Source organism: Falco rusticolus, chromosome 12, assembly GCF_015220075.1.
Source record: "Falco rusticolus isolate bFalRus1 chromosome 12, bFalRus1.pri, whole genome shotgun sequence".
Taxonomy (NCBI): domain Eukaryota; kingdom Metazoa; phylum Chordata; class Aves; order Falconiformes; family Falconidae; genus Falco; species Falco rusticolus.
Window position 1 is genome coordinate 14,567,321 of NC_051198.1, and position 26,032 is coordinate 14,593,352.

The window sequence follows — 26,032 nt, forward strand, 5'->3', positions numbered from 1 at the left end:
ACCTTCATGTCCGTAAATTGAGGGGCCCAGAACTGCACACAGCACTGAAGGTGAGGCCGCACCAACACTGAATACTGTGGTGTAATCCTCTCATTTGACCGGCTACTTGTGCTGTTTGATGCACCCCAGGATGTGGTTTGCCCCGGCTGCCAGGGCACCCTGCTGACTCTGCTGACTGAGCCTGCTGGCGAGCAGCACCCCAGATCTTTCTGCATGGCTGCTCTCCAGCTACTCCTCCCCCAACTTACACTTGTGATCAGCATTACTTCCTGGGTACAGAATCTGGCATTCAGACTCATTAAATTTCATCCCATTAATCATAGCCCAATGCTTCAATCTGTGCAGATCCCTCTGCAATGCCTCCTGCCCCTCAAGAGAGTCAACAGCATCTCCCAGTTTGTTATCATCAGCAAACTTGCTGATGGTGCATTAAGCTCCTGCATCCAGATCACTGATAAATGTATTAAACAGAACTGGCCCTAGGATTGAACCCTGAGGAACACCGCTGGTGACCAGTCACCAGCAGATGTAGCCCCATTCACTACAGCCCTTTGATAAACATTACAGCTCTTCTGGCAAACAAAGAGAAGAAAACATCCCTACATATAGTTCCAGGGCAGGAAATTCGTGAAGGGAGACAAAAGTATTCAAAACATTTCGAAAAACCCCAAATCACCCCACTCCCTCTTCCTGCCAGCGAACTCTCCAGTTGTCTACCATACTCAAAGAAATCGTGCCTCTAAAGAAGTCTACAGAAATTCTGCCAAGGCTTTCAGTGTGATCTATAGCCTACTTACAGATCTTGCCAATATGTCCTGTGAAAAAATCCTTGGTAATGCATTTTTATAACTCAAAGATGTATTCATCAAGAAAACAGTAAATAAATAAATAAAAGTTATTACTAGGTAGGTGCAAGTTGTTTCCCAGCTGCTCCTTGACTCAAGATTATCTAGAAAAAAGCACATTTCCTAAAGGATTTGTCTACATCTTACTGCGATTTCCACTGATAAAGTCATATCCTGGAAATAAAGTTAAAGTATTTTCATTTAAGGATAAGTATGAAAGTTTACACACTTGAATTGCAAACTGTAATAAAAGCCAAAAGAGCCAAAAGATCTTTAGAGAAGTGAAAACATTTTTGCTGAAAATAGAAATAGCATACATCAATGTTTCTTTTGTCTATAGAGAGTGTTGCTATCATGGTAGTCATGCAGTTTCCTCCCAAACTGTCTCTTAGCACTGAGGTCATCATAGAATTTCGGTAAGGAATGTGGGACCGGTTTTTCTCTGCAACAGCAATTATTACCTGAAACAATAGTAAAAATGGAAAATACTTTTAAATTTACATGTCTATTCATGATTGACAGGTAAAAAGAACTTCTGATACAACAAAACTATGCTTATATACACAGTTAGCTGCAAACCCACTGATTTTATTGAAGTAATTTCAACTTAAATTTCAGTGTGTTTATATGTCTTTGTAGGAGCTGGACCTGAAAGACCAAATAAATTTAATTTTATCATACCTTCACTTTACAGCCTCTCAGCTAAGTGGAAACTGAACACAATAAACTAAAAAGCACAGACTTTCCTAAGACACAGAAACTTACTGAAAATCTTCCTTGTATTTTTTTCTATCATAATAATAAAGTATGGGTAGTATTAAAGTAAAAACTTCCTTAATATTTGCTAAAGCATGTATTCAAAATTAGAGACCTTAAAGCACGTGATTCTTAAAAGGTTCTGTATTTATTTCCTAGAAAATGTCTTGAAAAGTAAAACACAAATAAAAGGGTGCATGATTACAATGTACTGCTGGAAAGAAATAATTCAGTTTAGAATATATAAGCCCTGGCCAAAAAGGAAATGGTACACCTACTATTCTCATTTTCCCTTCTCAGCTGTTTACATTATGGGACCTAATTATTATTAAATAAAAAGCTAGATTACCTCATGATCTGTTGTGATATAAAAGATTTGAACTGTTATCTGGCCAAGGACTGTACTGAAAAACTGTACCTATATGAGTTGTGTAAGCTATTCTAAATGGTTGGGAGCTATTTTTCCTTTAATAAATGTTACACACCAGCATATATTTTGTTTATGCTACACTTAAGAAAATAGTTAATTTAGAAAATTTAGTATCAACTTTTTTGTTGGTACTAGTTTCTCTTAATGGTCTTCAGAAAGATAAAATTTCTTATTACTTTAAATCTTACACTGGCAGCCCTGAGAGGGACAAATGCATAATATGAAAATTACTATCTTGTAAAGGAAACTGGAAACCCATTCCTGGATCAAGGTTTTCAAATCTCATTTATTACAACTTTTTAGATGGAAATACATTGTATCTCTGGTAGTTTATAATATTGCATAAAAAACTCATAGTAGTCTAGCATATACTTTAATAAGCACATTCTCAGTCTCTGCCACATAGAGACTACGATCTGGATAGACAAGATAGGAAAAGAGACAGAGGGAAGATATGTTATTTCCATTAAAAATGGGAACTGTGTTACAGAAAAGCTACTTGTTTCTGAAGTTCATGCCGGAAGTCTGTAGCCCAGGTAGAATCTGAAGCCTCCCACACTGGCACTGAAAGGCTGGGACCAGTTCTCATGACGCAGAAGCCACTGTACTGTCATGTGACAGACTCACATAACACAGAAGATGATGGTTTTAAGTCCCTTTAGTAAAACCTCACCTAAACCACTAAATCAATCTCTACAATCCAATCAAGGAATCTTGAACAGAAAGAGGAGAAATCTGAAGGAGAGGGAAATCATGTTCTTTCACAAAGTGACAGAGACCACCTGTACATGATCTGAACCTGGATCTACTAACAGAAAACCCCAACTGTGATAATCAGAAAATTGTCTCACTCAAAGGTGTTATTATCCTTTCGATATTAAAAAAAAAAAAAAAGAAAAAAAAGATTTGGACTTTGGTTTGGACAACATATGCTTGTCTCCAGTATTTGCTACAGGTCTTGCTGGAAATAATTCACCAAAACACAGATAATTTTATGATTATCTGATTTGCTAATCAGAAAAAAATGCAGGTGTTTGACTTCAAATTATTGAAAATTTCCTGTTTTCTCTGTTACTCTAACGTCAGTATATGTTCATTAGGAAATAAAACCAGAAAATTATGTTTTCTATAGGATGTGAATAAATCTAGGATTTGATGGCTGGCAGTGATTTCAAATTTTATTAGCAAAAACTCTGGTAGGTGTGGGTAGCAATCATTCACTAACAAATAAAATCTTCCAGCATCCCCCAAATGGAGCATTTGTTAAAATAACAGTTAATGGGCATATTCATCACAGCAGCGGGAACATTGTATTCTGCTATTTTGGGGCAATACATATAATTTTAATTCCACTATAGTGTCAAATCATGTGGCTGTGTCACTGTTAATTTATAACTCTAAATTTGGTCCACGATGCCCTATGTTGTTTATCACAAGGGAGCATCTACACGTATACAAAAATCCCACAGTTGTAATTCCAGAACATGCTACTACATCTTACAGACAACAAAAACTACCCTGATATGGTAGTAGGGACTTTTAAGAGTACCTATGCATCACATTGCTGTGGACACTAAAACTGAACTGTACCTACTGCCATCAGCTACATCACACTGTCTCAACTTCAATTTGCTCTAGTTGGTCCCTTCTCCCAGGTAACAAGTGACAGGACAAGAGGAAACAGTCTCAAATTATGCTTGGGGGGGGTTTAGATGGGATATCAGGAAAAATCTCTTCACTGAAAAGGTGGTGAAGCATTGGAACAGGCTGCCCAGGGAGGTGGTGGAATCACCATCCCTGGAGGTGTTTAAAAACCACGTAGATGCAGGGCTTAGAGACATGGTTTAGTGATGATTTGGCAGTCATGAGTTAACGGTTGGACTTTATGATCTCAAAGGTCTTTGCCAACCTAAATGATTCTACAATTCTAAGCTGATTTGGAGGAATCCTTGCACTTTAATATTAGACACTGTAAGGTCAGGATTGAACGGTACAATTGCCACTGAAGAAAAACTTATTTTCAACCATCTTCAGTGGTCTTTTATTCAGTATTAGAAAACATTTTTATTACCAATACACAATCCCAGACAGAACCCAATGTGCTGTCTCCAACTTTATTCTAAACTAAGTTAGAACTTGCATTGCAAAACTAATATTTTCTGCTTCTACAGCACTCCAAACATATCTCAAAACAGACAACACTGATTATTAAATTCAACCTCACAGAAGCTCATGCAATGTTGCATTATAAATACATAAAATCATACAGTAAATAAGAAGGATCCTGAGCATAATCTGTATGATTCTGAAGAGGTCCATTGTAAAAGCACTTATCCTTATGACTTCCCTTAAGTACAAATGAAATATGGACATTTTACTTCAAGGCAAAATTTAAACAAATGGGGGGTATAAAGAAATATCAGCATAATAGTAAATAACTGATTGCCACCTTTTGTGACAAGCTTTTTTTGACAGATGAAATACCTCTGATCATAGTTTAAATGAAATTTAAGAGATTTGTTCTTGTTAACAGAAAAACAGACAACACAAAAATGAAGAATATTCTTCCCAGTAAGTGGAACAGTCAGTTATATTTCCCAATCATAATATTGAAGAATTTTCAATTATAGACACACACAAAATTTTATGTTTTAATGGGTTTCCTCAACTGTAAATTTTACTAAATAACACATATACTGGAGTATAAATTAAAAGGGACAAATCTGAATACTGCACTTAATCATGTTATCCTCCCCCCACCCCCTGCCCCTTATTTCTCCCATGAAATGACTTGATATATATATATACAACTTGATATTGTTGTATATAAAATTTTTTAAAGAAGCCTTAGGAAAAAATCATGTAGTCTCCAGCAGAATTCCAAAAAATAACAAATTTCTGGCAACAGGAACAGTGTTTACTGTGCTGTGAAAACAGTATTATGTATTCAATCTTAGAAGGAACTTAATTTCTCTCACAGGTGTGAAGTCTGAAATCCACACTTGAAAATCATCAATGATTGCAACTTAATAGAGCAACATCCATAAAAAAGATTTAACTGATTTTCAAGTGTTTCTTAACCTTGCTTGGTGTTTTATAGCATCACAGCAGATAAGGGAGACATAAATGTAATGTGCACTGACTTTTTGTAAATAAGCATAAATGTCTTTTAGCAATGCCACAAATACTAAGCCAAAAAGAAATACCTGAAAGGAATGCTATCAAAACCAGAAAATACCCATAAACCTGGTGAAAAGAATATATACTCGAAAAGAAGTTATCGGTGAGCGTGAACTGCCTTCACCATGATACCACAACCACAAAAATTATGAGGATGCTAAGATTCACATCTTATTTTTCTAATAGTGAAATGAAAATGATTGTATCAGATCAGTGGAGGAAAGATAATACAAAACACTCAATTATAATTATTATTAACAACAATAATAATTATTACACTGTTAACCAACTCCCTACTGAAATGTTTCATCTTTAGTTTCCATTCACCAGCACTATCCTAACCCGTCTTTTTTTTCTTAAAAAAAAAAAAAAAAAAAAAAAGTAAGACTAGTCAGGATTAATTTACTCTCTCAATATTTGCCTTTTCCAAAGAGGAAAACTAAAAAGCAACAGTGAAAGGAGGATAGGGAGTTTAGTACACCTTAAATAAACAGGCTAAAACTTTTTCAGCCATAACAGCTGAATGATATAGATTTGTGGAGATTTATTACTATTATTGCAGCTGTATCTATGAGTCCTACTACTATAAAACCAGTTATGGTAGTTAATCCATAAATACATTAACAAATGCAACTCCTGTCTCAAAGAGGCTGAAGATTCACATTGGTAGAGGAATAAAACAACACATGAGAGAAAAGACTAATATTTTATCATATTACAATCCTTAAACTACATACAACTAATCAATTTAGTTCAATGATTCTTGAGTGATACATCCTGACCCCAGCCATGGAAGGGGAAGATCACAAAGGACATTTTTAGCAGAAATATAGCTGCAATCTTGTAAATATCTTTACTATTTCAAATTTAACAAGAAAACTATTTTTGAAATACAACCCTGTATACTTGCTATAACTTCACTGTTTAATTGTTAAGCTTTTCCCAAATTAAAATATGTTACTGCAAATGAAGATCTATCAACTCAATCATTTTAAAAACCTGCAATATCTATCCTAAAACTAAGTGAATATTGGAATCAAGATTTACAAAACATTGCACATTGGTAAACAGGAATGTAGTAAAGGGAGAAATATTTCAATCTATTCCAATTTTACCTGTTCTAAATAATGCAACGACCGGTTGATATATTTGGCTTCTGTTAATAAGTGACCTCCAACTCCAGTCTTTGCAACACGCTCTGATCCAGCAAGGTCTACTAAGTGTAACTTGGAGCGTCTGATAGTTGCAGATCCAGGTTCTTTGCTGGAGATGTGAATAGTAAAAATGCAGTGAGATCGGGTTGAGGCTTGATTCATTGGCGTCTACAACAAAAGGAAAGGAAGAGTATGCAATGTTCATTTAATAAATAAATTTAGCTTTTCACAGCTAAATACTCTGGCAATTGAATCACCTATAAATTTTTTAGCTATCGTACATGTGATAAATATGCAAGCAGAACCCAGAAGGATTTACCTGGCACTCATGTTCTAGCCATATACTTAGATAACTTTAATCTGGACAAATTGTACAGCAAGCAACCAAGTACCTATCCTTCTTCCAAGATACTCTAACAGTGAATACATCAGCAAAGCAGCTAGCCTTACTATGCTGACGAACACTAGAAAAGGGTGCCTTAACTGCAGGGAAAGCTAATAATTCCTGATCTCCAAGCGGTTATCAATTTTCCCATTGGTAAGCCCACTTTTAATTTTTTTTTTCTTTCAAGATAGCCACCAGAGTAACTAAGACTAGGACTTTCTATAAGGCTTTAGACTTTCACATTTTCATTACTTTTATGAAAAAATTTAACTTGGCAAAATCGGTGTCAGAATTTTATGTGGCATGACAGAGTTTTCATTAAAAGTTTGGCTTTAAATACAACTATTTGGAATACCTACTGCCATACTTTCTTAACTAGATGCATGGAAAGTCTTGGTCAATTTTTAGAGATGCTCAGCTTTAGTATGACTTCAGTGGTGGTCCCAATATATTTGAAATGCCAAACAGAAAATTTTGCAAACCTCTCAGATATTTAATTTTAGATTTCAAATGACCACATGTTATCACACATACACCCTTTTTTTCTCTTAAGCATCTAAAAAACTCTTGAAGCATCTAAAGCTTCTTTCATTTAGTTATATCAAGCTGCTGTTGGAAACTAAAACCTAAAAGAATCCTTTACTATCCTCATTTTATAAATAGCTAAAGCTTTAGAATATAGATTATAGGAGATTATAGGTATACCATACAAACGGTATTTTTATTTGTAACAGGTATGATTACATTGTTATCAGGACATAAATACCTGACTTGAAGAAAAATAGGGCAGTGAAATAAATTACTAAATATTATTGAGCTAGCACCTAAATCTATACTTACTTCTAGCTGTTTAAAAAGACAAAACATTCCTGGCTAAATTGTATACATTAATCTCATCTTTATTTTATTCCTCTTTTATTCTAGAGTAATTATTTATCTAGGCATACCCTGTGATTCAGACTAAATATACCAACATATTGGGTTTTTGCTTTTCCACAGCCTGCTATTGTATGAAACATTCTAGATGTTAAAATAGCCAGCTCATTGCAGGTGTTGAAGGTGGTATCTTGTTAATCCAGAAAGGACAACTCTTAACAGAAAGACTGCAACCAGGAATAACATGAACAGCTATTAACTTGTGGCTGAATTGTCTCCCCTTCAGTTTCCCAGTATTTTTTCCAGCCTTTATAGTGCCAGCCCAACTAAACTGTTTTTGGGAACTGATTCAGTTCAACAGAGGAAAAAAAAAAATAATAATCTGCAAACCATAGATATTTAGCCTGGACCAGTTTCCCAATTAAGCCATAGCATAGCTGTAGAAAGCAGTTCTGCTAGAATAATTGAAAAGGGCCGCATACAGGGTGTGAACAAGTAGGTGGTGTGCAGGAACAGCGTACACTTGTAGTTAGTTGTTCATGAAAATTCTGTAATGAAGTTACAGCCTTAGCACCATTTTATTTTTGGGCTGCTTTAACTAATAAAGCCAAGCTCAGAGGGAGAGAGAGAAGAGTTTTCATCATTAGTTTATACAGATGAGGAATTTTGGAATAATATAGGTAAACCACTGGCTCTGCTTAACTGCCTTGTTTCTAAGGATCATTTCACAATCCTGTGAAATGAGCATCAGAGTGCAGTTACATGCTATGCTGTCTTCAGAAGCAAAGCTGAACAAATGGAGGGGCAGTGAGTTGCAGCATGGGAAACAGGCTCCAGGAAAGGTGTCAAGCAAGAAAACACTCCCAATCATATTTTAAATGCAGTTATACTAAGAAAAAATTATATGCTGTTAAAATGTATTTTATTAAGCAATTCTGATTCCATGAATAATGAGAGCCAGCTTCACTCATTTTACTAGGAGAGCTATAATTTTACTGCTTGCAGCTCTGAGAAGCAGGACAGGATGTTTTATTTTTCCAGCTCAAAATCCACAACAGAATGAGTATTTAAGGACATTCTTCTCAACACAATTGATATTTGAGGACATTTTGCACTACAGTCATGGTATCAGTCACACTATACTGCAGATAAGTCTAAGACAGATTGAATATAAATACAGGTCCAGGTATGGAAGCATAAAGTAAAGGTTGCTATGCAACAAAACCTCAAGTATTTCAAAATGTGCTTTTAGTTACACCTGTTTAAACCCAACAGAGGGGAAAGAAAAATCAAAGGAAAAAGAAAAAAATAAAATAGTTTTAGGACTCTGAGTTCCAAAATCTTAGGGCAATATTTGACCTATTAGGTCTTTATTGTCTATTATATACTAGCCACAGCTTGGTTTTACATGTTCCAGGGAGATGTTGCTGGACTGGTCATTAGAAATCCCATTGCTTTTCTCTCCACAGCTTCTTTTTTTCATGTAAAATGAATGAAGATGATTTGGAAATCATTGCCTAGAATACCAAACTGCTATTTTTATAAAGACCATACACCAATAAATACAGAGTCAATACACCAATACTCCTTTTTTACAATATGATTCTATCTTCACTTTGCAGTTCCCATATGTAGAAAGCTTATTAGAACTCTTGCAGAAAGAGTAAAGCAATAAAAAGTTAAACTGTTGAATGGGATGTGATCATGAAATGTTAATTGCAGTCATAATCCCCCACACTTTGCTACTTTTACCACACAAGTAGATGCAAAGCACACAGCAACAGAAATGACAACTTGTCAGCATCCTCAGTCCAAAAATCAGCCTTTTTGTTTGTTTGTTTGCTATCTTACATATACAATTTCAGAGTATCATTATTCAGCTGTTCAGAAAGTTTGAAAACTGAAAACAAACACAATTTTCTAGACAGTGTCGGCAAGCCTACTAAAAGGGTCCTTTAGTAGCTTTCAGAGTTCATTTTGGCTTTGTTTAGCAGTATCCAAACCATATGTATATGAAATCATCCTCACACTAATTTGATGTGATGAAGTAAAAAAAGAAAGAAGGGAGTGGCCTGGCTCTCAGCAGATGGTTGCTATTGTGCAAGTTATATATAGAACAACTGATGAGCTGCAGTTACTTACAAAGAAATAATTTTTTCCAGGAATTCTGTGACATCATAAACCACATAAGCAGATTTCAGATGCTTTGTGATATCACATGAACACTACAAAGGAATTAATGCCAGGTTATCTGTTGCTGCCCATTATATGTCATGGTAAGAGAGGAATTCACTAACATTTCTTTCAGGATCATGATCTGGTAAAGCATCAATGATTTGTTTGATCTTAGAAAATATGTACAAGAGATATTTCAAGCTATGCAACCCAGTCTCCTTTTTCTCCAGGACCAGGATATACCTGCGTTCGCTGAAATAAAAACTATATGGAAGCTTTGTGACTTACACCATTAAATCCATTCACACAACAGTTGCAAGAAGGTGGTTTCTACTTAAATGAGAAGCTGCAGCACAGCTATACTGCAAGAAGCATCCAAGTCAGATGTTTCTGTCAAGGAATATAAGGTCATGAAAGGTCAAAAAACTCACTGGAGACTAAGTTATAGATCTAAATCTGAGTGTTGTCTATCCTAAATCAACAAAACACTGCAGGAGTTCCTCCCTGTACAAGAATTTATATATTTCCTAAATCCTTTATTTGTTGAAGCTGCTATTAAAAATGTTTTTACTAAGAATCGCCAGAAATAGGCTGCTACTGGTTTAAGTAGAGTTCTTAATAATTGAGGACTTAAGAAGGAGAAAGTTTCTTAATTAGGAGAAAAACATATAAAAAGCTGTTTGAAAATCACCATTAGACTAAGAGAAGCTGCTACTATCTGGGAGAATAGTGTGTTGATTATGGCTGCCAAATAAATTCAGAGAAAATGCATGGAAGAGTTCAGAACAGCTGGGACAAAAAGAATTCACAGGTGATAAATGCAGTCAGTCAGCCCATATTGCAAACCATCTCCACTTGGCAGTTTATACAGTTCCAGTGGAATCTTTCTTCTTTGAATCAAAACATTTGGACATCAGAAGAACATGATTTTCCTGTATGAGTGAGTTAGTGACTAGCCAAGGCATAAATGAAGAAAGGCTGATTCCGAATGTTTCCATTTTTTTTAGAGAATGTCTATGTGAAAAAGTGCAGAATTTTGTTTTCAGATGGGTTTTTCCTCTGAAGCTTTTTTCACTTTTAAATCTTTTAAGAAGGTCAAGGGAAAAGAGAAAAGCACTGCTATGAGCCACGGCTGATATCAAATTGATTTTCTCCAGTCTCAAGCTACAATCAGATGGATGGATACCTCTAGGAAGAAGTTCTGACAGCTCCTGTCATTTCACTGTTCAGATGGTAAGAAAAGTGTTCTTGTGTCCTACACCAATGATAATAAAGGAATATAACACAGTTTGTTTCTCTGGCTGAAACTCATCCTTAGAATAATCTGGTGCTTTCACATTGTTGGTTTATAGCACAGAACATCGTAAGTCTCTGCAAGGCTCAGGGAGCAGTTGTTGAGAAACAGTGGATATATCTGTTTAATTAATATAAACTCCAACATCTCCAACAGAATGATGCTATCTAAGTTGAAGAATAAGAAGTTCCTGCCTTTACATGTAGTAGATCAGTTAGACTTTAATACATCTTTAGCTTCCTTCCTGATTAATATGGTACAAGTGAAGGGGCTCTTCAGGTGTACTTAGGTACATTTGATACAGTTGAAATTGCAAACTTATTGTTAAAAAAAAATATAAGGATCAGAATAGGTGCAATCTGACACTTTCCTGATTTCTAAAAGCAATATATCTTTCGATATTTACTACAAGTACAGTTTCACAGTTAGACCATGCTAACTGAGGTAACTTCTAAAGTAACTAATATTCCCTGATGAGGACATTATTAAACTCTAGATTATACAATGCCTTTATCCACATAAATCCCAAAGTGCTTTAAGGACTATTCAAAGTAGTACATATGACCAGTGATTGTTTTACCACACACAGAAGTGAAAGCACCTGTGCTGAAATGATGATGCCTTTGGTGTTAATAATACTACAGAACAGGTTTGTCAGGGTGGAAATAAATTAACAGTTGACACCAATGAGCAACCTAGGAAAGCAGAAAGTTGTAATCTATTCTGGAATGCAGCTCTAACATGGATAACATGCCTTTTTGCCAAAAGTGCCATTTAATCTTATATGTTCACACATTCAAATCTTATTTTTCATATTTCATTCAAGAAAAAAATGCATTCAAACACTACCAGTGGCTTTCTAAATATATTCAAGAGAATACAAATGGACAATAAAAATAAATACAGAGGGAATGAGTCCAATTCAGAGGTCACAAGTCAGTCCCCACAACTATCTTTAGATGTTTAAAAGTTTCATTCTTTCTTGAAATAAACATATTCAAGCATTGCCAAAAGCTTACTGCTTGCCCCATGTGTTCCTGAAACATTTGAAATGATGGAGCAAATACTGTGTAGTATGCACAGTCTTCCGAATTTAAACAATGCAGTACTATATGTATAAAACCACGCACATTTACTTTCTAATTAAAATGAAGCAATTTTTCATTAAAGGAAAAACAAATGCTAACTATACATGCAACTGCAGTGTTCAGACCTACCAATCTCATATAAAGATATTATACATTTTTGAAATGGATGCATGGCCTTGGGACACTACTAGGTCTCCCTTACTCTGCTATTTTAAGAGAAATACTAAAAAACGTACCAAGAATTCTTTAAATTGCAGAGATTCAGACATATTATTTCAAAGGACAGTGATCACAAGAATTTAGAAAAGACCACTTCAGCTTAAGACATATTAGTTGTATATCTACCAAAATACAATGTTTTGTGAACACAACCTAAATGGCCACTTATTTCTGTACATGTGGTTTTTTAGATGCTGCTGCTACTATGTGTCATATGTGCAAATTAGATTTTGAAATCCTTTGTTTGTATGTGAGATACCTAAACCATAAAGTTGGTTTAAAAAGATTAAAATATAAATATTAAATTCAGATTACTTTATATAATCTGTTGCTGAAATTCTTATGCATTCAAATGTAACAAGAAACTGTTTTATGGGAAAAACAAACAAGGAAACAAAAATACATGCTTTAGAGTTGGAAGAGCTGCCAACAAAGAAATCTGCTTTTAGGGTTTGCTTTCTGCCTATTTCTCCCTGGCAAAACATAAGAAACAAAAACTTCCTATTTGGATTTTTACATTATGAAGTATTTGTGCACAGATGTATCCCATCTTGCCATTTCTACAACCTGTAGTAAGGTCAAAACTAGAGGAAAGGATCGGTCCTATATTGACTTATAAACCAATCCTGCACAAATTAGATTAGCTTCCTCTTTTTTTCCTTCTTATGAGCTATATAATTATGTGTGGGAAAGAAGTATTCAGTTATAAACGTCCCCTTAGGTTACGACATTTAATGAATGAATGTAGGCTACAGAATACTTCTGCTATTATGATCACTTTCTTTACAGCATAGTCAGTGGTGCAGCCCTCAAATCAAGTTAGGCTTCACTAGCAGAGGCATTGCAGAAATTAAACTGTCATTTTATTTTCAAAATGGTCCTGCAGCTCTTCAAAGAGGGCTTATCTCAGGGGTACAGCATTAGAATGCGATTTTAGAGGCCATGGATTTCATATATGATCCATGACAGTCGTCTTAGTTTTCCCATAGCCAAACTCCTCACCATTAAAAAAGATGAATCAAGCATTTCTTTAACTTTCTTCTCTATTTACATTTATCCATCTTCTGTCTTTTTCTTTAAAGTTTACTTAAATAGGATCCTAATCTTTTTTGAGGTCAGGAAGTGTTATCATAATTCAATAAGGTTTAAAAACATGGATCTCTGGAGAAGAAGCTATCATTGATGTTGTATATCCTCTTCCCTAGACCTCTGCATTAACGTCTCATTTCTGCAAACACTATTTTCTCATTCTGAGAAGTCATCATATAAAGTACCACAGTCACCTAAAGCCAAAAATGCCAGATGATAATGATAAATTCTGTAATGTCTAAAAGGAAGCAGCGCTCAGTAAGCTTATTGAACTGTACTACAATGAACCTGCTGCAATTGCAAAGAAACAATGTATGAGATAACTACATACACATAACATCTACAATAATATACACCTCATATGAAGTATTTGGAATAATATTAGCATTCAGGCTAAGCAAAGTAAATATTACTGCAATAGGTAGTAGTTATTCCAAGGAAGTATTCTCTGCATTTTTTTCTTTTCAGTACTCTTTGTTAAAGACCTATTAAACAGTACTTTTATAGTGTTCATATAACAAAAAACTCCTGCTGTGGCAAAAGCAGCAAAGCAACAATGGCATGCCATTTGCTAACCCAAGACACACAGATTAACGAATTCTCTGCTATTGGGGTCCCAAACATTCTCGTGTCTATTCTTATGCTTTCTTGCAAGTACTAGCATGCCCCAAATAAAACTACCAAGTTGCAGATTAAAAAATAAGCTAAAGGAGTTTTTTCTTTACACAACACAGTTAAATCATGGAACTTTGTGTCACATGAGATTTCATGATAAAAATTTGCTGAAGCTAAAAAAAGCACCTGGGCAAATTCATGTAAAGAAAAATACAACAGAGGTTATTAGCTATAAATAGTCTGAAACACAAACTAATGAAGGTTAGGAGTTAGCTTTTTAAAAAAACAATATTATTTACTTGGTTTTTCTTTTACTCTTCTCTATATATTTGCTATTGGCCATTGTTCAAAATAGGAAACTGCAGCAGACATATCTTTGGTCTGACCCATTAAGAATATTCTTTTAGTTTTACTGAGAATTACTTCATCTTGACCTTTAATGACTTACCATCTTCATTAGTCTTGCTATTTGTTCATGACTTTCAGTGTTTGAGATATATTTTCTCTTTAGGCAACATCTTCCAAATATGTAATACAATTGCCCTTTACAATTGCTGATTTATGACCCTGTCAGCCAGCAGCACAATATTCTTTAAATATTCTCATTTTCACACACAGGTCCTCTAAACTGATCAGAGATATGTTGAAGACCTTTCTCCATGCAATAAACTTTCTTTTTCTGTTCTCATTACCAACTGTCATGATAGGTCTTCAGGCTTTTGAACTCTATGTTATCTTTTTGTGTCCTCTATTACACTTTTTCAAGTTCCTCTCCTCTATAAATTGTATATTTTTTTCCATTTCAATATCATCAAATGGTTCCTTGCCTCAACATTTGTATTTACTAACAGCCCTTAAGTACAGCTTACTTATCTCTTGCCTTAACATCTTTCTGCCTCTCAAAATGTCACTGCTGAAATAGTCTCCTTGAGAAAGAGAGTTTTTGGGCTATTTATATTTTCTGAATCAAATGCTTCTTCCTCTGTGCCCAGGTGTACATTGCCAACCAGCAGGAACAGAGAGCTACCTGACTATTTCTTATACTTAAATGTTTTTCCCCTCATTGATGTATTATTTATCTTCTTGGTCAGTGGAAGAAACCCACAAATCTCTGTAATAGAATTAGCTTGTTGTAGTAAAGATACATTGACAGTGCTCCCATTATACAGTACACTTCTTATATTTACATTGTATTTTCTAGTATGAAGATAAGGGGGGGGGAACCCTACAGATTCTGAATATGGAAACATTTAATTTGAATTTTCCAGAATCAGTTAAAACACCCTTGTCTTTGCAAATTGGTAAATATTTGTTTTGAATTTGCCGTGTACTACCATTTGGTTTTTTACACATAACACCACATCTTTATGCAATAAGAATTAAAAAAAGGGGGACTGCTAACTCTTACAGCAACTCCTTCAAAGGCAATTTAGTACTTCTGTGGGAATGTTTGACAATGCTTTGTAAGGATATGTTTTCTAATCTTTGCATGTGTATGTATGTTGATACATGCTATATTCAAAAGTAAGCATATGGTTTATGTGAAAAATTTCCCCCCACTATTTTAAATTGCAGTAAATTATGACATAAACAACCAGCAGATTCACTAAGGAAAAACAGAAAGCTCTTTGCAAAGTGAAAACTATCATCAGAGAAATGCTTATTTAATTTCACTGTGGAAATACACTCAGAAAGAAGATACATACTCCTTTATCTCCAAGGACTTCCAAAATATAAATCTTAGAGTGGAAAAGCTTATGACCATTTTAACTGTGGTGGTGCTAACTAAGATTTGCAGCAGCAATTCTCACCTCAGCAATCATTCTGTTGGTGTCTCCCAAGAAGAGTAGGTTTAAAGCTTCCTCTTCACTGGTTGCTTCCTGAAGAGACAAGTTTTTCAGATGAATGTTCTGGTCAGGATCTTCCATTATTACGACTTTTCTACATGACAAAAAACCCAACAACAAACACCAAGTCAAAAATTAAAATTAGAGTTGTAAAGCAATCTTTGTTCCATACTTCCATTTTGATTGTGCCTAAAAGGTGACACATAAAACCCAAAACCAATTATAAAAGAACTAGAAACATAAGTAAATAATACACATTAAAGGAAGTGGTTTGGTTTTTTTTACCTCTGTCACTATCTTTTTATTCCTTTATTATAAGCCTCCACTTAGTAAAGAAATATATAAAATCTATAACCTAGGAAAAGCTTGTTGTTTTTTTTTTTAATGATATAGTAAAATCTCAAGAGCAAGAGGTGAAATGAATGATCACAAACAAATAACAAGTAAAAGGTTTTTTTGCCATTACCACAGCTGTTTAAGCACAAATGGTATATAAACCATACCATATCCTTGATAAACAAATAGGCATGGCCTATTTCAGAATCAACACACCTGTAGCCAAAATGTTTGTAATAACACTTGTCAAGATTATTTCTCTTGTCATTCTTCTCAAATGGTAATAACTACAAATATAAATTATCCCTTTCTTAAATTAAAAGCAAGCAGATTTTCTTCTTTTCTTTCAAATTCTAAAAACAGAATGATTTTATCTGTTTTCACTGAGGTTACAAATGCTCTTAGTTGTACTGCTTTAAGACTTAAAATTCAGAAAAAGAACATTACATGGCAGTACCAAGGACATGGTAAAAAACTCCAGGAGAGCTACTAAATATTACTGAAACTCCTTTCCACTTCTTTAAATAGCACTTTTACATAAGATTTTTTTTCTTTTGATTAAGTGACTGAGAGTTAAACTTTATTGGCTTTACTGAGTAGCCATTAGGGTCTCCTCTGTTAGGACATACTGTAGTACCCAACATGGAAGCCAAGTAGTTGCATCACTGGATTTGGAGAACTGTCAGAGTGAGGAATCTGTTAAAACTGAGGTACACTAATTTTGAGGATGAATGACATGTTCTTCAGGGTGAATTACATGTTCTGTGACAACTTATAACAAGAAAATTAGAACTTTTTAAAGTTAGAAGTTCTTTAAAAAACACTTTCCCGCTTGTAAGTATAGATAATACTTTATATATATGTATACACATAAATATATGTATTTGTGTGTGCATATATATACATACACACTTCCCCCCCATATTCCTCAAGGTTAACCACAAGAGGGAGTATGGGGCTTGAGATTTTCTCTCTAGATAGTCCTTGCATGTTAATTACTCCAAGCTGCTTTAAAACCAGGCTGGTTCAGTTATGTTCTGCTTTGCTCGTCTTTTTTTCTCCAAAGCTGACAGAATCAAATTGAGCAGCTAAGCAGCCTTCCGTTGTATTACTCTTAAGTAATAGAGAAGTAGTTCACACTCTGATGGTCAAAACATTGGAATGGATATACAGAAATTGAATACATTGCAATACACTCACTATTTTCAAGAAAAAAACACATGTAAAGTTACACAAAATGCTTCTTTAGTAGTCATAATTTTTTTTTTCAAGTATGATTGCCTCCCACTTATAGCCCTATTTTTGTGTGGCAAGGTAATAGAGAACTAGTACAGTCCCCCATCCAGAGCATAAACCCAAAAGCATAACTCTGCTCTCATATAACAATGTTTTGATAATGTCAACTTGAATTCTGTCTGCAATCCCATCTGTACATGCATCACATGCTAAAGCCCAGAGTGGTTCTGATTACGTTGTAATGCTTTGAATAATTTTAATATTTTGAAATTGCACAGTAAGCATTGTCTATCTCTTTTCTAGTTTAGGAAAACAATGCTTTTTTACTATGCACACTTGGCACAATATTTAAACTCCTAAAGATATTTTCAGACTACATATTGACCAATGGTTATAAATAATTTCCAGACAAGGAAGGTATTAGTTTGGACAAAAAGTTCTGGAAGATTATTGTCTTGGAAAGGAGACAGTGGGGACATCACAAACCACTGGCAGCCTCCTATACAGTGGCTTTGCAGCTGTTAGGAGGATTTCCAGATGGAAGTCTAAATTTGCACATCTTGAGAGGCATCTGTCAAAACTTCCTCAGAAAGACATGTTCCTAAACAACAAAACGATTTATTTTATAGTGCTAATAAAGTTACTGTACAATATTATAATACATTTCTATAGAATGTTCTCTGTATTAGTGAAATTTTTACATTTCATAGCCCAAACTTGGATCTTGGAATGGAAAAGCTCAGTTGAGTTATCCATAATGACTGAAAGAAGGCAGAGACAAGGTTTGGTTTTCTTTATAAACAAAGAATCTTTTCCATTTGGCTTAATGGATGGAATTTGTAGCTGACTAGGAAACCTGTAGGATGGGATCAGCCTTTTTTATACTGTTATTAACTCAAGTCCTTCCCTGCATCATCTGAGCTGCTGCCATTAATGCAAGGGAGCCTTACAAACTAAATGCTTTGATTTATGAAATTTCTGTTAGTAGCAATCAATGAAGTTAAAGCTTCCTTTGATTAATTAATATAATCTCATTCATTTGTGTAATATAAAAAATAAAAACTTAAATATTTTAGAAAAAAAATGCCAATTTGAAAAATCAAGTTTCCTATGATGATAACTGTCTCTAGGGTTTAAAACTGAAGAAATTAAACTTTATAAACATTTAAAAATTAATCATAATGATGTAAAAAAATAACATATGAGGATACATACCTTCTATGACAACACGTTAGCAGGATATAGTGATACTACTTCAGCATGAGTAGACCATACAGCCAATAATAAATTTAGGAAAAGGATAAAAGAGAAAAGCAGCAAGCATGCATCTAGGAGTCTGTCCCAAAGAACAGGATAAACTAATAGATAATTATAGCTAATCTTTATGTAAAGTTGCAAGGAGCTTTAGGTTATAAGGAAGAATGATCAAGATCATAATTTTATGTATCATCCAAAAAAAAAAAAAAACAACCAACCCCAAAAAACTTTCAGACACATAGGTCTCGGAGTACCACATCAGAGGACAAAGTCAACAGTGATTCAAGAGGCAAAGTTTACAAAGCAAATTCACAGTTATTTAACTACCAGCACAGCTTTCAACAGCACAAAGACCTGATTTTCAAGTATAGACCTAGAGCATAATCTCCTTAGCTTGTGAGACATGGCAGAACTACGAGATAAGTAAGTATTGGTGCGGACTGTACTCCTGACACATCATATTGTGATAGGAAATCCTTCCCACTGTCTCCAACAAATTCAACATGTGAGACAGGAAAAACAGTTTGCTTGTTCTATACTTTATGGACACAGGAGTGTATTGATACTGACTGAGAGACTGTTGCACATTTAGGAGTTAGGATTCACATAATGGTTAACCTGAGCAGGTGCAGCTTGTGCTGTGCTTTCAGACCCGTATGGTGCTATAGGATGAATTCAGCCAGGTCATTACAACAAAGAGCCTGCAGGCAACTCCCACCTGTCATCACACCACCTGCCGCAAGAAGTTCTAATGAGAACACCTTTTAGAAATGGACCTGTTTTCTTGTAAGGAAATAATATAATAGCTCAAATGACTAAAAGGGAGACTTTCTCTCCACAGACAGGGTTTGTGCTGCTCTGCACAGTATACTGCGATGAAATCTAAAATCCATTCAGGCTCCATCCAATACTGCTGTTCGATGCAGGGTGCCCAGTATCTGGCAGGACACAAGATTTACTTGCCATCTATATTCCTTTTCTTAAACTGTCTTAAGCAGTTACCTTATTAACTTATTTGTCATCAGGCATTTCTTACAGAGATCCAGAAAGAGGCCCTGCACTGTCTTTCTCTCCCCTCTCATCCTACCATGCAGAACAAGGAATCAGAACTGAAACAATGAGATTGGTGGTTCATGTACAAGCAAAACATGTAAGAACTGTTAGAATTTGCAGGCAACTGCAATGATCTTACAAAAAAAAGTCTGATATTCAAAAGTAAAACTGCCTTGAACTGCACAGCAATAACCTGAACTGAATTAATGTACTCATCTGATGCCTTTAGAGAAGTCACCTTAGGAAAGTTTCAGTGACTTCCTACTGTTTTTTAGGAAACAAATCAACATAAAAACTGGATGGGAATAAATAATATATAATGTATGGTGAAGGTATTTTACACATTTAAATTTGTTTGAACTATAATAAACAAAATCTTTGAAGAAATGATTCAGAACAATTTTCAGTTGTCCCCCCATTAACAAACAGGAAAGCTTAAATTTACAAATATTTGTATTCTCCTAATCTTTAGTATTCAGTACTTCCCCCCCCCCCCCCCCCCCCCCCCCCCCCCCCTTTGTTAAGCAGCACAGGAATTACTATACTAGTGGCTTTAACTTTGCATGTCAGTAGTTCACTAACTCTTAAAGCCCTTGGAGGGCAGTGCAGAAACGGAAAACCGTAAACTCATTTGATGTAGTTAACCAATATTCAGTTACAGATATTTTGGGTTTTTTTAAAGTTAATATATTTGACACTGACCCCATGAAACACAACAGTTCTAAATGTTACAAATATATATTGATATAGGTATCATTGTTGATGTTTGCAGTTAATTGGCTCTTCGCTAAAAGTGTCTTCCTTTTGTGGAATTGAGTTCATTAATCTATAGTTCAAATAAACTTCTGAAACATAAGCTGGGAGTGAGTTCTCAGAAGATTCAATACAAATTAGCTAGGGTTTCTTTTCTTTTAAAAGTCAGGCAGCATCACACTAAAACTTGTATGTTTCCCTAGGAAAGAGGACTTTACAGAATCTTCACACAAAAATGGGGAATCATTTATGTTGGATGGAAGTTTAGATTACATTTTCTCCTGGTCACATCACTCCTGATTAATGGTTGAGCTTCCTGTGAAGCAGCTCCTTGTTGTGATTTCAGCTGGGATAGAGTTAATTTTCTTCTTAGTAGCTACGGCAGTGCTGTGTTTTGGATTTAGTGTGAGAATATTGTTGATAACACACTGATGGTTTTAGTTGCTGCTAAGTGGTGTTTATATTAAGTCGAGGACTTCTCAGTTTCTCAGGCTCTGCCAGCAAGAAGGCTGAAGGAACACAAGAAATTGGGAGGGGACACAGCCAGGACAGCTGACCCAAACTAGCCAAAGGGATATTCCATACCACTGAACACTGTGCTGAGTATATAAGCTGGGGGAGGAGAAAGGAAGGTGAGGACGTTTGGAGTTATGGTGTTTGTCTTCCCAAGCCACTGTTATGTGTGACGGAGCCCTGCTTTCCTAGAGATGGCTGAACATCTGCCTGCCAATGGAAAGCAGTAAATGAATTCTTTGTTTTGCTTTGCCTGCATGCATGGCTTTTGCTTTACCTAATAAACTGTCTTTATCTCAGCCCATGAGGTTTCTCACTTTTACTTTTCTGACCCTCTCCCCCATCCCACTGTGGGGGGAGTAAGCGAGTGGCTGTGCGGTGCTTAGTTGCCAGCTGGGGTCAAACCACAACAGTCCTCAACTACGGCAGTTTAAAGGCTGACAATTTAAGATAAAATAGCATTAATTTTAGTTTGCTTTCACATGCAAGAATGTCACCTGCCACAGTTCAGACAGGTAAAGCAGTAACTTATTTGTTGTCCTGACTTTATCTATGACTAACGATTCTATAATCTCAGTCTTTATTTTTGTGTTATTGCTCAATGCCAAGGAAATTCTTAATTTTTGTACTGCCAGGTTATAACTAGAGTGAAATTTGTTTGATTCAGTATCATGGAATTATATAAATTACAAATACACTGTAAAACAGAAAACCTGTTGGAGAAGAAAGCCTCTTGCACAACTGCAGAGCAAATCTAAAGAGCTTCAGAATAATTTTCCTGATTTGAGCAGTCCTGCAAATCTTTTATGGAAACAAGAGATGGCAGTAAGAATTCAAATAGTCTTCTAGCAGCTGTGTTTTAAAGAAATAGTTTTATACTTCTTGCATGTTTGAAAACAATCATAATTTCCTTGTATAAACACGGAACTCTCTACAGCTACAACCAGAATTAGATTGTCAATATTAAATTCAATTGTTGCATTCTAACAAGTAAGATTCTTCAAACATATTTGTACTTGCATATGCTGTGCTTCGGCTACAGTGTCACAAAATTAAAACACTGTCAGCTTTGCATAAGCAAAACAATTACAATTGTAAACTAAGGCACATTGTATTTGAAGCATTAAGGTATATCAGATTATATCTTCTTTGGGCCACATAATACTATTACAAGTAAACATCATGAAAACAGGTTCTTTTCCTGTAAAAATAAATGTTCAATGGGATTCCAACCCCAAACTTAGTTGATGCATAAATATCTGTACCTATTAGAAACATGATCCACATATAAATCAATATGTATACATATATCTACATATGCATACATAAAAAATTATGTAATTCTATATATGAATCTATACACATTTAGATATATAGATACATGAACTACATTCACACATTTGTCAGGAATTTATTTCCAGAAGTTAGTGATTTTTTGTGAAAGCCTCTTCCTTTCTCATCTGGCAGACTCTAATGAAATGATTCAGCAGTATTAAGGTGAAAATTTAATAGTCTGCTGCAGAGGTCCTCAAACTACAGCCCGTGGGCCAGATACAGCCCCCCTAGGGTCCTCAATCCGGCCCCAGATATTTACAGACACCCCCCCCCCGCTGGGGGTTGAGGGGGGGAAACGAAGCAGCCGCAGATGACTGCCTGCCACTTCATCCGCGCGCCAGCCCCCCGGTTAAAAAGTTTGAGGACCCCTGGTCTACAGAATATAAAATGGCTACATACAAAATCTTGAGTTCAGGAGCTGAGATTCCAAATCCAATAATGCGATGATTAGATGCAACGGGCAATATTTAACACTGTTATTATTTACTTTGCCTTATACATCAAATACAATTTAATGTCTCATTCTTCAAGTATTATCAACAAGTCTGTTGTGCGCTTTTCACAACTTCTGTTACTGTGCTATCACTCAGCGTTTATCTCTTCCATCGAACTGATATCAAAGTCATTAACATAGTTTGCTAGGCAGAAGTACATATCTTTGATTCAAATTTTACCCCCTTCTTTTGCAAAAATATGGATAACAATATTGTTCTGAAACAATATGCATATTTTACGAGGCTAACTCATCTTTTGTATACTGTTCTAAAATGACAATTATCTTCAACTCTTTTCTTGTCCATCCTATAGGTTATCCTGTATTTCGCTTCCTACCGCCACATCTTAAAAGGTCTCAAGAACATAAAATTCTCAGAAAAATTAATTGTTTTAAGTAATGAACACCTGATAGATTTTCAAGTATTCGATTACTGTTTACTTATGTGTAACTATTACTAGTCATTTACAAAAATTAATCAAGTAACTAAAATATAGTTCATCACGCAACTACCCTTTCCTGCAATTTTGTTCTCCCTTTTTAGCTCAGAATGACACTATATATTTTTAAACTTTGAATCCCTAAATTACTATCTTAAAAAAATTATATTTTATTGAACAAATACTTTCATACAATGCTAAATGTGACCTGTGAAGGTATAGTTTAAGTGTACAGTACATATTTTTCTGACAATGTACTGGAAACAATAATGACCATGTATAGTAAAACCATTAAGCACTTAAGATTAGTTACTCTGCAAAGAAAAATTTATTGTCTCACTAAAACCCACTCTGCAATAGTATACACTATGTAAGTTTACAGGTAATTATGATTATCCCAGTGTGCTTTATCCTTAATTGACAACCAAATTATCTCTCAACTTTTACTTTTTTAAAATAGACTAATACATAACAAGGAGTTGCTCTTTAGATTAATTGAATCACCATATATAAAATAATTTCAAGATTTTAAATGCATGATTATCAGTAATTATTCAGAACCTAGTTTTAAAAAGTGACGTAGTTTTCAGGGCATATGACCACCAAATAACTGTTTTAAAGTTGCATTTAAATTAATCAAATTCAGTTTAGTTCAATTGAGTAATTCAATTTAATAAAATGAATAAATGGAATGAGTTAAAATAAAATATTGCAAATAGCTTAATAAATGAAATTAATAATTTAATAAATTTAAATAACTTAATAGCACTAACTTTAATAAGCTGAATAAAAGCATAACATTAGCCTCTTTTTACACACAGCAAAAAAAATTGCACCTGTAGAAATGGGCACAAAAATTAAACTATTCACATTAGTCTCTGATTTAAAATTTCTCTCTGTATAGCACAGGAAGCAGATAATAAACAAAATTAAATTCCTAAACCTTACCATGAAAGACATCAGTAAATATAGTCCTTATTACAGCAATGTCATAAAGTGATAAAATTTAGCTCCATTTTATAGATGAAGAAAGCAAAGCAATGAGACCAGTATTCAGCCCAGTCTCATACTCTGAGTTTGTCTGCTGCCCTCCTTATGTCTAGACCAGCTTTTCTAAAGAAAATCTTGAATATTTTTTGTAGATATACATCCTAGATACTACATATGGTGTAGAAAACTAAAGCTATATTTTAAGACAACTTGGAAGATTTTTTTAAAATAAATAAAATAGGTTTAATATGTTAATAACATAATTAGAAATTTTAATATAAAATTCTATTGATTTTCTGTTATTGCTCCATTGGCAGTTTTCAGCACATTTCCTGCTCTTGTATCAGCAGTGATTTAACTGCTACTTACATGTTTCAGTCACCATCATGTTGAGTGAGAAAGTGGGTTGAGTGGGAAAGTGGTTCCCAGCATTATTCCAGGGCATTTGTAAATCTGGTCAATAACTCATTTATACATATTTACTGTTTTAAGAATAACACATACTATGAACTATTTTTTCAGAAGAAACATAGAAACTAGGATTTGAATTTTCTATACATAAGAACTTTAACTGCACCAAGCTTATGTGTTCATGATTTACAAAACTTTACAACCCTTCTCCATGTATTAGTAGGTGCTATTGTCTTATCAATGAAAAATATTATAACAATCATTTATTTTGAAGTAAATACATTGCCCTTTGGAGTTCCTTGTGGCCTTTTCTATCTGTTACTTACTTTATTTCATTATTGCTTATCCTAGAAAAATAACTGTCCTGGAAGAAATAGGTCCATGTAGAAGCAAGGAGTTTTTCTCCCTACTATTGCGAGGAAATAGTGCCTGTTAAATGCGTCTCTGCCACACACACACATGTGCATACCACATAAAGAGAAGGCTGTCATGAGAAAAAAAGTATACCTTCAGTTTTCAGTAGCTGCAATAGATCTCTTCTGCATAATATCAGTATCCGTTTTTAACACTTTTACCTTCAGTTACTCCCATTTAGTTTCCCTATCCTCCATACATAAAAATACAATTTAGACAGTGTCATTAAAATTGAGAAAATAAAGTACTTTGAGTTAATTAACACTGAGTTCAATAGCACAGTTTCAAAAAAGACCCCCAAAAATGCAACAGGACACACAAAAATTATTTCTGTTGTTTTTTGATGATTCTCTGTAGTTTCGTTACTTACGGCAAATCTTCCAGTCTGGAGGCCTCATGTCTTGGGTCCAGCAGATCATAACCACATTCATTGTAGATTTCTAAGTAGGAAACATGAGTTGTATACACCTTACTGCTATCCTGGATAAGAAAGAAAGAAAAAAAAAAACACAACAGAAAAAAGGAAGAGCTGTAAAGAGATGTCAGAGCTAGATCAGAGGACAAATTCCTCTGAATAAAAAATTCATCACTACAACTTTTATGTTGCTTCCTCACTCTCTTTTTCTTTTCCTGGGTATGAGTTACATTGTCAATTCATGATACTTTTACGTTTTCTGTTACCGCAAGTATAACATCTCAAGAAGAAAAAGGAAAAACCACACCCCACCCCCCCCACCCCCCAAAAAACATACTCACACACCCATCCAAAAAAACCAAAACCCCACCATGCCAATGAGTTTAGTTTGGGGATATTTTATCGGTTCCTTATATCTGGAAAACTCTTTATA

General features: G+C 34.8%; 1 protein-coding gene across 1 annotated transcript in view; it reads right to left on the minus strand.

The window, feature by feature from the left end:
- KIF6 (kinesin family member 6) overlaps positions 1 to 26,032 on the minus strand; it is a 158,325-nt gene that overhangs the window by 112,738 nt on the left and 19,555 nt on the right. The window contains 4 exon segments of the mRNA XM_037405664.1: positions 1,163 to 1,306; positions 6,327 to 6,533; positions 15,918 to 16,047; positions 25,555 to 25,664. Of these exon segments, the coding sequence (XP_037261561.1) occupies positions 1,163 to 1,306; positions 6,327 to 6,533; positions 15,918 to 16,047; positions 25,555 to 25,664 (591 nt within the window).